Source organism: Vitis riparia, chromosome 14 (assembly GCF_004353265.1).
Source record: "Vitis riparia cultivar Riparia Gloire de Montpellier isolate 1030 chromosome 14, EGFV_Vit.rip_1.0, whole genome shotgun sequence".
In the NCBI taxonomy this organism is placed as follows: Eukaryota; Viridiplantae; Streptophyta; class Magnoliopsida; order Vitales; family Vitaceae; genus Vitis; species Vitis riparia.
In genome coordinates this window covers 22,436,878-22,449,527 of record NC_048444.1, presented here as the reverse complement: position 1 = coordinate 22,449,527, position 12,650 = coordinate 22,436,878, and the positions used below count along the sequence as shown (strand labels likewise).

Below are 12,650 nucleotides of genomic sequence, written 5' to 3'. Positions count from 1 at the left end.
CCCATATGAATGAGGAAGTTCAATATGGAAGGTTCAAGGTTCTCAAGATTCTTACCTTCAGAAGAGGAGGTAGCATCCATGAGAGATGAGAAGACATCGGATGCAAAGGAGTAGAACTTGCTGTTGAACTGTTCTGTGAATTCAAACTGCCTTTTCTAATCCCACTCCTCTTAAGTGCCCTCTCAAAGAATGTCACAGTGTGGAAAATTGACCACATAAATGATGTCTCAGAACACAGGCGAATAAGACCTGTTGGGTCAGATAAATAAGTTTGTTGCCATTCTACCTGTATCCACTGTTTGCTCAAAGGTTCAAGTAACCACGCCAAAACTTCTTGCTGCTGTTGAACCCTGCAAAATTATCAAGGAAGTTGCAAAAATGCGCTAAAGATATTATACATCAAGCATATGTACAACCAAATTCAGCCAGCAATAAGCAAGCAAATACCCAGCAACAGAAGCCATGACAAGAAACGCTTCACCAAGAATATTATGCTCCGCACGAAGCAAACAGCCTTCTCTTTGCAGATAATCCATGGTGTCAGCTATCCCCTATAAAACAACTATTGAGAATGTATAGAAACAGAATACCATCTTGAAGAAACAAACAATTTTATTTTTCCAAGGGGGCATTGTGTATAGAAACAAACACCATCTTGAAGAAATAGACAAATTTCTTTTTTCCAATAGGGCATTGTGTATGGTAACTTTCAGAATTAAGTGTCAAGTGTTTGAGGTACTTTAAGTATTCAGTAAAGACAAACTGTAGTCAAACATCCATACTCTGAGGAAATTTAATTATTCGCTAAAAAAATTTTGCAGTCAAATATTCACAAGCATTGTGCAGTTCCCAGAGGTGCATTAACCTTCGTTCTGAACTATTGACAGCCTATCAAGCTCCAAAAGCCTATTCAGACCGACCTTTTGTTATAATGAAATTAAAATTAAAGCAAGTTACTGCACTGTGGAACAAGGTCCAAGGCATCAAAGAAGCTGCAACATTGATCAGGAGGCCAACTAATTTGTTTTGCAGAGGGACAGAGCAACAACACAATGAAACAGGATGGCACTTGAAAGTTTAAGCCCTGGCAGGAAATGCAATTCTATTTTGATAGACTGGAACTTCAGTCCATACTCTATATGCTTTCTCAAGAATCAAACTTGGTTGAGAAGCATGTGCCCATCACACATGTTAATCAAGGAGAATATCATGTTTAGTAAAAAGCTTCAACCTCTTTAATGATGGTGAAATCAAATGATCCACAATCATGGTTAACCAATGTCTTCTGATTAAAAAAAAAAAGGTTAACCAATGTCCATTTACCCTTTTCCCTTTCAGTAGGAAAAATCACAGGTTTATTGCAAATAGTCAGAAATCTTAAAATAACAAAATAGCAACTATTCACTGAAAATGAGTGTCTAATGCTTATCAACATCCATTCACTGAAAACAGCAACTGGAAACCTAGCATTAATGGGCTGTCATTTGAATCCTTGACTCAGGAGGAGGCTAGGTGTTTGGAGTCTCCTTTCTCTGAGGAGGAAATCTTCTGAGTCCTATCAGCTTTGAAAGGGGACAAAGCCCTGGTCCTGAGGGGTTTACCATGGTTATTTGGCATTGTTGTTGGGACTTTGTCTAGAGTGAGGTGTTTTTTTTTTTTTTTGATAAGTGAGCGCATATATATAAAATTAGGCAAAAAGCCACAAAGCATACAGGAAGTATACATAGTAGCCTACGCAAAAACAAAAACAACACTCACCATCCCTTAGGGAGTGGCAAGCCATTCCAAAAACCTAAAAGCGAAGAGGACTCCTCTCCCATATACACCCTAGCCCAACTCCACAAATTACAAACAAACGAATACTTTAGCTTCTGAATAGCTAGAGAGCCCCCCCTAAAGGCTAATCTATTTCTCTCCTTCCAAACCGTCCAAAAAATACACAAGGAATGGAAGTCCAAATCCTTTTCCTCTTTTTCCCCACAAAAGGGCCCCTCCAACTTTCTAACATCTCTTTGACTTTCTCTGGGAACACCCAATTAGCCCCAAACAAGGCCAAGACAATCTCCCAAAGAGCCTTTACAACTGTACAGTGTAAAAGAATATGATTTACAGTTTCCTCTTCACAACCACACAAAAACACCGGTTTGGAAGCTGCCAGCCCCGTCTTTGAAGATTATCCAAAGTTAGGACCTTCTCCCAAGAAGCCTCCCAAGCAAAAAAAGCAACTTTGGTTGGGACCTTGTCCACCCAAATGCTCTTTTTCGGGAAGGTAATGGCATTAGACCCTGTCAACAACTTGTAAGCATCTCTAATCCGAAAGCGGCCGTGTCCCTCTCCTTTCCATATCACTGCGTCCTCTTCAATAGAGATCCTCAAATCCCTCAACATATGCAACAGCTCTCCCAAGGCGTCCAACTCCCAATCATTAGAGTTTCTAGAGAGTCTTATGTTCCAACCTCCTTGACCAAGGCTCGAGTCCCACATTTCATTTACCGATGCATACCTATGGACCGCCAAAGCAAACAACTGGGGAAAAGCTTGGGTCAACGCCTCATTTCCGCACCACAGGTCAGTCCAGAACCTTACCTTAGTCCCCTTGCCCACTTTGAATTCTATATTCTCCCAACACCAAGACGACTCCTTCAGAATATCCCTCCAAACCCCCACCCCAAATGTTCCGCGGGCCTCCTTAGTTCTCCACCCAAAACCCAACTGGCCATATTTCACCCCAACCACCTTCCTCCAGAAGGTATCTTCCTCAAAGGCAAACCGCCAAATCCATTTCCCCAACAGGGCCTTATTCAAGAGATCAATTCTCCGAATGCCTAGACCCTCACTCTCCTTTTGGGTGCACACCACCTCCCAATTGATTAGATGGATTTTTCTTTCCGTACTTCCCCCTCCCCAAAGAAAATCCCTCTGAATTTTTTCGAGTCTTTTTACAACTAGCTTAGGCATGCGAAAAAGAGACAATTGGTAAATAGGCATGCTAGCCAAAGTGCTTTTGATAAGGATAATCCTCCCGCCCTTTGACAAATATTGTCTTTTCCACAAGGCAAGCCTTCTTCTCATTCTTGCTTCAACCCCATCCCACATAGCCATGGCCTTGTACTTGGCTCCCAAAGGCAGCCCCAAATAGACAGAAGGGAGGGTCCCCACTTTGCACCCTAACTCCACTGCCAACATCTCAATATCTTCCACCTCCCCAACCGAGATTACTTCACTTTTAGCAAGGTTTATTCTAAGACCAGAGGCTGCCTCAAACCACATCAAAATCCAGCTTAGGTGGGTCATGTGATCTTGTCTTGCTTCACAAAAAATGATCGTGTCATCAGCAAATAAAATATGGGATACATTTATCTCCATTCCCCCCCTCCCTTGAATGTTACAGCCTGAAATGAAGCCCCCATCAACAGCCCTTCTTAACATAGCGCTTAGTACTTCCATTCCCAACACAAAGAGGTAGGGGGAGAGTGGATCTCCTTGGCGTAACCCCCTAGAATTAGGGAAATAACCAGCTGGAACCCCGTTCACCAGAATAGAGAAGCTTGCCGATGAAATGCACCACCAAATCCATTTCATCCAACGATCCCCAAAGCCCATCTTTCGCATGACCTTCATGAGGAAGCTCCAATTCATACTATCATAGGCTTTTTCAATATCCAGCTTACATATCAGCCCTTTCTCTTTGCGTTTAAACCAATAGTCAATCACCTCATTGGCTATGAGCGATGCATCTAAGATCTGTCTACCCTTCACAAAAGCATTTTGGTCCGGCGAAACCACCTTGTCTAACACCTCCTTAATTCTATTGGCTAGCACTTTGGCCAAAAGCTTGTACAAACCCCCAAGCAAACTGATGGGTCTGAAATCCCCCAAGTCCTCCGCCCCCCCTTTCTTAGGAATGAGGACTAGGAAAGTAGATTTAAGGCACTTGGCAAACGATTTTTCTTCAAAAAATTCTTGGAAGAACTCCACAATTTCCTCTTTCACAAACTCCCAACATGATTGCCAAAATGCCACTGTGAACCCATCCGGGCCTGGGGCCTTATCACCATTCATCCCCATCAAAGCCGCATGAATCTCTGCCTCAGTGAAAGGCTGTTCCAGACCTTCAGCTTCAGCATGGCTTAACCTTTGCAGCTGCAGCCCTTCAATGTCAGCTTTCCAAGATTGTTCCTCTGTCAACAACTGCTGAAAGGCATGCACAACCCCCTCTCTCACCTCCCTCTCCTCCTCCAGCCATCTCCCATTGATTTTAATCTTTTCCATGGAGTTATTTCTTCTATGAGCATTAGCCATCCGGTGGAAGAATCCCGTATTCTTATCGCCTTCCCTCAACCACAACTCCCTAGATAATTGTCTCCAATGCGTTTCTTCCAAGATCACCCATTTTTTAAAGACATCCTTAGCCTCTGTTTTCATCTCTGTCTCTCTTTCAGTTAGAATCCTGTCCCTCTCCACCCTATCCCAAAATTCTACTTGTTGCAAGGCTAGGTTTTTGTTAACTTCAACCCTCCCAAACACATCCCTGTTCCAGCTTTTGATCTTCTCCTTCAGAAACTTCAATTTTGTGGCCAATCTGAAGCTAGCCCTCCCCCTCCCCCCCGCCTCCTGCCACCAACCCCGAAGAAGCTCCTTAAACCTATCAACTTTGAGCCACATATTCGCAAACCTGAAGGGGGATGGGCCCTTCCTGACCCCTCCACCATTCAGAAGAATGGGAAAATGGTCAGAGGTGGGTCTGGGCAGCCTACACTGACTAACCCCACTGAAGCAGTCAAGCCAATCTTGAGACACTAGAAATCGGTCCAGTCTAGCCCAAGCTTGGTTATTCCTCCCCCCACTCCACGAAGCCACCCCCCGTTGCAAAGGAATATCCAGAAGTTCTAATTCATTCACCACCTGAGCAAATCTTCTCATGGCGCCAGTCAGCCTCCCCTGCTTGCTCCTTTCCTCAAGGGATAGAGTAACATTGAAGTCACCCCCTACGCACCATGGATCATCCCAGATTCCCCTTATAGCCCCAAGCTCCCCCCAGAGAGTCTCCCTATCTTCTTTGGTGAATGGACCATACACACCTGTAAATATCCAGACCTTCCCATCTTCTACATTCCTAAGTCTGCACGAGATTGAGAACTGACCCATCTCCATCTCAAGGATTTCCAGGGTTCTTTTGTCCCAGCATATCAGGATCCCTCCTGCAGCTCCCTGAGCGTCCAAAGCACCCCAATCCATGAACCTCCCAGAGCCCAAACTCCTCACCAGACCCTCATTCATGGACTGAATTTTCGTTTCCTGGATACAAAACAAATCAACTTTCTGTTTTCTAATTATAGCTTTAATCACTTTCCTCTTGGAGCTATCATTAACCCCGCGCACGTTCCAACTCAAGAGCCTTATTTTCATTGGACTTCCATGATTTGGCACCCTCTTCCTTGCACAGTACACTTTTTCTTCCTCCCTCCCTGATAGTTGACTGAACATTCAAGTCTTCTCAACTCTCTTTCAAATTTCGATTTCTCCAACATTGCTTTGTTATGAATTCTTTCTCTCCTCTTCCTAATTTTACCCATAAACTCCAAAATATCTTTCTCTAGGCCCTCCGTCAAGAAGCCCAAGAATTGACTGAATCTGGCCAAGTCACTTTTCTCCCATCTCGCTTCCACCCATCCACTCTCTTCTTGAAATAATGGTCGGGCTAGGCACAGCGCCTTACTGTTATCCTCCCTACAATCATCACTGATCTCTACCAAATCCCACCGCTTCCCTTCATCCTGCTCTGAAGTCCCAGTTCCATTGCACAGAGTATCCCCATTGGTTGAATCCTCAAGAGCCCCAGAACGGTCGAAAGACTCCTTCACAGGAGTCCGACCAAAAGGAGAAAGGAAGGGGGAAGAAGGTTCAATAGCCACCATTCCAGAGGAGGAAAGAACATAATCATACCTTGCGTCTTCCTCCAGCAGTGCACAGTCGGTCCTGGAGATCCCCCCCCCCCCCCCCCCACTGATTCTCGTTTCCATGGATCTCCCACTGACCATCCTTCACCCAGAAAGGGAAGATAGCCGCGTCTGGGCCCCTTAACAGGCTTTGGTTGCACTCCGCAGCAGAGGGGCCCTTCTCCACCTGGGCCTTAGATGAAGAAGATGGGCTTTGAGAAGCCAGCCCAACCCCTTGAAGCAGACTCGAGGCCAATACCTTTTCCATGAGCTTCCCAGGCCCGGAGTTAACTGGCCCAGACGAAATTAATCCAGGAGACGAGTCCTTAGACCACCAAGATGGCCTTGCTTGGCCCAACAGTCCCAGCCCACCCGAAGCAAGAGGCTCATCTGAAGGCCCGTCTTCGCTCCGAGAGGGAATCAATGTTTGGCCCGACCTGCTGCACTGACTCCGCGTCCCATCGACAGTCAGCAGGACGTCCTCGAGCCTCAGGCCCTCCATCGCCACCGTCACGCGCTCCCTCGCGCGTGCACAAACATCACCCCCTACCTCCATTCCCATTGCGACAGCCTTCCCTTTCTTTTCAGTCACCGGAACTTTCATGACTAGCTTGGTTTCCCACCATAGGGTTATCGAGAAACAAGACCCTTCAACCCAAACCTCCACCTCATTGGGACGAAACTCACCGTTCCGCTTCACCAGGAGTCGTGCCCACTGTAACTCTTCCATTTTTTCCGTTTGATGATCCATCGCAAGGAATCCCCCACACGCATCCCCAATCCTCCTCAGAATATCCCGCTCCCACAAGGAAACGGGTAGGCCTACTACCCTCACCCATGCTTCACTACTCCTATCCCCTTCCCTCAGGCATCCCGTCTCCGGCCTCCACTTCTCTAAACGGAGAAATAACCCCCCGACCGACACACTTCCACTCTTTGAGGCTTGCTCTGCCTCTGCCGGGAGCTCAAACTCCATTAAAACCTTGCCCTTCTCCATTTTTGCAAGCCCTAAGTTTCCTTTAAGCTTCCAGATTCTCGCTAACTGAGTTCCCCACCCTCTGAGCTCGTCCCCCTTTACTGCATTAGGGTTCCAAGACCCGACAATGCAATGTTCAAGTTTAGATAGATTCCGACCCACTTCCTCCTTGGTTACCTCTACCCTTACTACTGATCTTTCCTTTCCACTCGCCATTTTGGTCGCTTCCGCATATGTCTTCGCCATGAATGGCTTCGACCGTGGCTCGTCTTCCTTCTGATTCTTAATGCTTCCTTCTACACAGCCCAATCTCCGTAGTAATTCCACCATTGAAGCCCAGCCACCCTTTGCTCCTCTACCTTTGGGAATAAAAACGCTAAATCTCTTTCTCTCCAGGTCCGCGACCCCCAGATGGAGAAAGTATCCCCCTCTATTAAAATCGCGCGTCAGAGAATACTCCCTCCCGTTCTCCTTCCACTCTCGTACCCACCTAACCATCCTTACATTCTCAATACTCAGAATCAGGCACTCGAAGACTATCCCAAGGCTCACCGGACCTAGTCTAACCCACGACGAGATCCCTCCTTTCCTTTCCACAATCGTGGCTTGCAGTCTACCTCTCCTCTCCTCCACTTCAACCTCAAACATTTTCGATTCCACGCCGAATCCACCCCTTCTAGCATTCTTCCCAGGCCTCGCATGGCGCTCGCCCCCTGCAATTTCTGTCGATCCCCCCTCGTCGCCACTATCTCTCTCTCTCGCAAACTTTCTCTCTCTAACCCTCTCTCTCTCCTCCATGAGAAGTGAAACTAAAGAGTTGCAAAATCTTAAGCTTCTCCTTCTAGAGTGAGGTGTTGGGCTTCTTTGAGGAATTTTCTGATCTTGGGCATTTTGAAAGGAGCTTGAATGCTACTTTCTTGGTCTTAATCCCAAAAAAGGGGGAGAAGGGGCAGATGACCTCAAGGATTTTAGGCCGATTAGCATAGTTGGGAGTTTGTACAAATTATTGACCAAGGTTCTAGCAAATAGACTCAAAGAAGTGGTGGGAAAAGTAATCTCTTCTTCTCAGAATGCTTTTGTCCAAAGGAGACAAATTTTTGATTCAGTCCTTATTTATTGCCAATGAAGTCATTGACTCCAAGTTAAAGAGTGGTTCTGATGGCATTCTTTGTAAGCTAGACATACAAAAGGCCTACAATCATGTAAATTGGAACTTCTTATTAGCAGTTTTGGATAAGATGGGTTTTGGTCATAAGTGGATTTGGTGGATTAATTGGGGGTAATGGGAACCCAACTGGATTCTTTCATAACCCTAGAGGGTTGAGGCAAGGATACCCTATCTCCTTATTTATTTGTTTTAGCTATGGAGGCTCTTAGCTTGTTTCTTAAGAAAACCAAGGAGGGGCGTTTTATTTCAGGTTTCAAGGTGGGAGGTAGAGGTGACAAGGGAGTAGAGATGTCTAACCTTTTGTTTGCGGATAACATATTGATTTTTTGTGAAGCTTCTAAGGACCAACTTTTGCATCTTCATTGGGTTTTGATATGGAGGAGTTGGTGAATATTCTTAGGTGTAAGGTGGGGTAGCTACCTTCCAAATATCTTGGGCTTCCTTTGGGTGCCACCTTTAAATCGACGACAGCTTGGGACTTGGTGGAAGAGAGGATGCAGAGAAAGCTTGCAACTTGGAAGAGACAATACTTGTCCAAGGGGGGACGTTTGACTCTTATCAAGCACTTTGTCTAGCGTTCTTATTTATTTCATGTTCATTTTTGTCATTGCAAAAAGGGTGTGTCGTAGATTGGAAAAACTTCAAAGGGACTTTTTATGGGGAGGGGGATCTCTTGAAAATAAGCCCCACATAGTGAGTTGGCTCAAAGTTTGTAAACCAAAGGTGGAACAAGGGCTCAGCATTCGCAATCTTTCTATTTTGAACAAGGCTCTCTTAGGCAAGTGGAGTTGCAGGTTCATGGCAAAAGAGGAGCCCTTGTGGAAGAAAGTAATCGTTAAAAAGTATGGGGTAGATAAAGGGGGTTAGTGATCTTCGAAGGCGAGGGAGGGTTATGGCGTAAGGTTGTGGAAGGCTATAAGAAAAGGTTGGGATGCTTTTAGAAGAAAGATCTCTTATCTTATGGGCAATGGAAGAAGGATAAGATTTTGGAAGGATATTTGATGTGGGGACACCCCTTTAAGGACTTCTTTCTCATCTTTGTTCGCTATAGCCACCTCAAAGGATGTTTAGGCCTATGAGGCCTAGGAGTAGGTTGATAATGGGGGGCTATGGAACCCTCATTTCATAAGGAATTTCCAAGACTGAGAGTTATGTTGTGTTGAAGCACTTCTTTTACATTACAAGGTCATTCGGTAAATAGGGAGGTAGATGATAAGGCAATGTGGATGGCCACGATGGGTGGCAAGTTTTCAGTTAAATCTTTCTATGATGGGATGGTTCAAAGGGGGTTCAAAACCTTTCTTATCAATGATTGTTCGGAATTCTTAGGCTCCAATAAAAGTGAGTTTTTTCATTTGGGAAGCAACGTGTAAAGGGATTCTAACTATAGACATTTTGAAGAGGAAAGGGTAGACTTTGGTGAACAAATGTTTTCTTTTCTTTTCTTTTCTTCTTTTTTTTTTGATAGATAAAGAAAATTTCATATATAAAAAGAGACGCCAAAAAGGCGACTCAAGGTATACAATACCTATACACCCACCTCCAATAAGGCCAAAAAGAACCTAGATGACCCAAAAAACAACCTTAATTAGAGCCCAACCAATCAATAAAATTAACTATAGTTAGAAGGCAGTCAACTATAAACAACTTAGCCTCAGATAAAAAAGAGAGAACAAAAGAGTATTTCAGTCTCTGCATTGACAACACATCATCCTTGAATGCCAATCTATTTCTCGCCTTCCAAACCGTCCAAAAAATGTGAAGAGGAGCAGCTCTCCACACCTTCTTGCGCTTTTTGCCCACAAAAGAAACATACCAGCTTTGGAAAGTCTCTCTAACTGAAGAAGGCAACATCCAAGACACCCCAAATAAAGTAAATAGTAAATTCCATAAAACTCTTGTTTTTGAACAATGTAGGAGAAAATGGTCGGTCTATGGTCTCCTCTTTCTCAAGACACATAAAGGATCTATTTGCCAATGCCCGTCCTCTTTTCTGGACCATATCCAAGGTTAAGGCTTTGCCCCATGTAGCCTCCCACGCAAAGAAACTAATCTTGGGCTGCACATTCACATTCCAAATGCAGCTAGAAGGAAACAAAGACGAACAACCCGCTTCTAGGGCAAAGTAGAGACTTGACCGATAATTTTCCACTCTTTGTTTCAGACCATGACATATTATCATCCACATCTTCAAGTACTCTCTTTCCATGTAGCCGCTCCAAAAATCTTTCCGTCTCCTCTACCTCCCAATCATTGAAGGCTCTTGAAAAACAGGGGTTCCAACTCCCCTTAGCCAAAAGGTCCCAAAAATCTGCCACCCACGCTTCCTTATCAACAGTGAAAGCAAATAAAGAAGGGAAAGACACACACAAAGGGGACTCCCCGCACCATCTATCCCTCCAAAATCTCACCCTCCGCCCATTACCTATAATGAATAACATCCTATTGCCCACCAACTCCCAATCCATCCTTATTCCTTTCCACAGCCCCATTCCATGTGCCTCTCTCACTTCCCGAGAGCACCAACCCCCTCTATCTTCCCCATACTTCCCCTCTAATCACTTAATCCCACAAAGCCTCTCTTTCATTTGCAAAACGCCAATTCCATTTAGCAAGAAGAGCCTTATTGAGAATGGAAAGGTATTTGACCCCCAAACCCCCTTTCTTCTTACTTAAGCACACCAACTCCCATCTTACTAAATGAGGCTCTCACTCCAAATTACCACCACCCCAAAGGAAGTCCATTTGAGTTTTCTCTATTCTCCGTCTAACTGAGCTTGGTAAGCACAACAGTGACATAAGATAGATAAGTAAATTCGATAACGTGCTTCGGATTAGAGTCGCCCTCCCTCCCTTGGATAAATATTGTCTCTTCCACATGGCTAACCTTCTACGGAAACGCTCTTCCACTCCATCCCACAGTGTTACTGACTTAAATTGAGCACCCAAGGGCATGCCCAAATAAGTGAACGGTAGACTACCCACTCTACAACCAAAGTCCCAAGCAAGATCATCAATATTCTCTACCCTCCCTACTGGAATGAGTTCAATTTTTTCCAAGTTTATTCACAATCCCGACACGGCCTCAAACCACATAAGTAACCAACTGAGATAAGTCAAATGGTCTTGAGAAGCTTTGTAGAACACCAAAGTATCATCAGCAAACAACAAATGGGAAATTAGAACCCCTTCTTCACTCCTACCCTTCACCCTACAACCCAACAAAAAACCTCCATCCACAGCCCTTTTAAGAAGAGAACTAAAGACCTCCATAGCAATCACAAAAAGATGAGATGAAAGAGGATCGCCCTACCTCAAACCCCTTGAGCTTTGGAAGAAGCTCGTAGGGGTTCCATTAACCAACACAGAGAAACTTGCAGTGGATATGCACCACTTGATCCACTCGATCCATTTCTCCCCAAAACCCATTTTCTGCAAAACTATGAGAAGAAAAGACCAATCCACATTATCGTACGCCCTCTCTATGTCCAATTTGCACAAAATATCATTCTCATTATTCTTGAGAGTCGAATCAATGGCTTCATTACCTATCAACACTACATCTAAGATTTGTCTACCTTCCACAAAAGCCCCTTGAGCCTTAGAGACCACCTTTCCAACCACCTTTTTTAGCCTATTAGCTAAAACCTTGGCCAGCCACTTGTACAAACTTCCCACCAAACTTATAGGCCTAAAATCCCCTAAATCTTCAGCCTCAGATTTTTTTTGGAATAAAAACCATAGCATTTATGCTTTTAACAAATTTGTCGTTTTCATAGAATTCCCTGAAGAAACTCATCACATCAACCTTCACGAAGTCCCAAGCAAACTGCCAAAAAGCCATAGAGAAGTCATCTGGCTCCGAAGCTTTATCCCCATTACAACCCAACAGTGCATCAAATACCTCCTCTTCCATGAAAGGCATCTCCAAAGCACAAGCATCCATGTGCTCCAAAGTCTCATATTGCATCCCGGAAACAGAAGGGCGCCAGTCCACCGGATTGGACAGCAAAGGCCTAAAAGCATTGACTATCCCTTCCTTAATTCCATTCTCTTTCGTAAGTCAAACACCATTAATCCTAATTTTGTCCACATTGTTCCTTCTTCTGTGAGCATTGGCCATCTTGTGAAAGAAACCCGTATTTCTATCACCCTCTTTCAGCCACACTTCCCTAGATTTTTGCCTCCACGTGATCTCTTCAAGTAAAACCCATTTTTTATATTCTTCCCTCGCTTCTTTTCTAGCTTCCAGCTCTTCCAAGGATAGTCTGCTAATCTTCTCCTTAGCATCCCAAAACTCCACCTACTCCAAAGCCAAATCCTTCCTATATTCAACTCTACCAAAGATGTCTCTGTTCCACTCCTTCAACTTAGCCTTCAAAACCTTTAGTTTTTATGCCAAAATAAAACTTAAGAAGCCACTAAAGTTGTCTCCCTCCCACCAAGACTTCAAGAGATCCTTAAAACCCTCCACTTTTAGCCACATATTCTCAAATCTAAAAGGGAAAGGGTCTCTTCTCAGACCCCCTCCGTCCAAAAGAATCGAAAAATGGTCGGACACAGGTCT

At 44.5% G+C, this 12,650-nt stretch overlaps 1 protein-coding gene across 1 annotated transcript in view; it reads right to left on the bottom strand.

The window, feature by feature from the left end:
• Window positions 1-12,650, bottom strand: part of LOC117930153 (protein HASTY 1) — a 44,209-nt gene that overhangs the window by 3,872 nt on the left and 27,687 nt on the right. Inside the window, 2 exon segments of the mRNA XM_034850637.1 lie at window positions 56-350; window positions 448-551. Coding sequence (XP_034706528.1) covers window positions 56-350; window positions 448-551 — 399 coding nt within the window.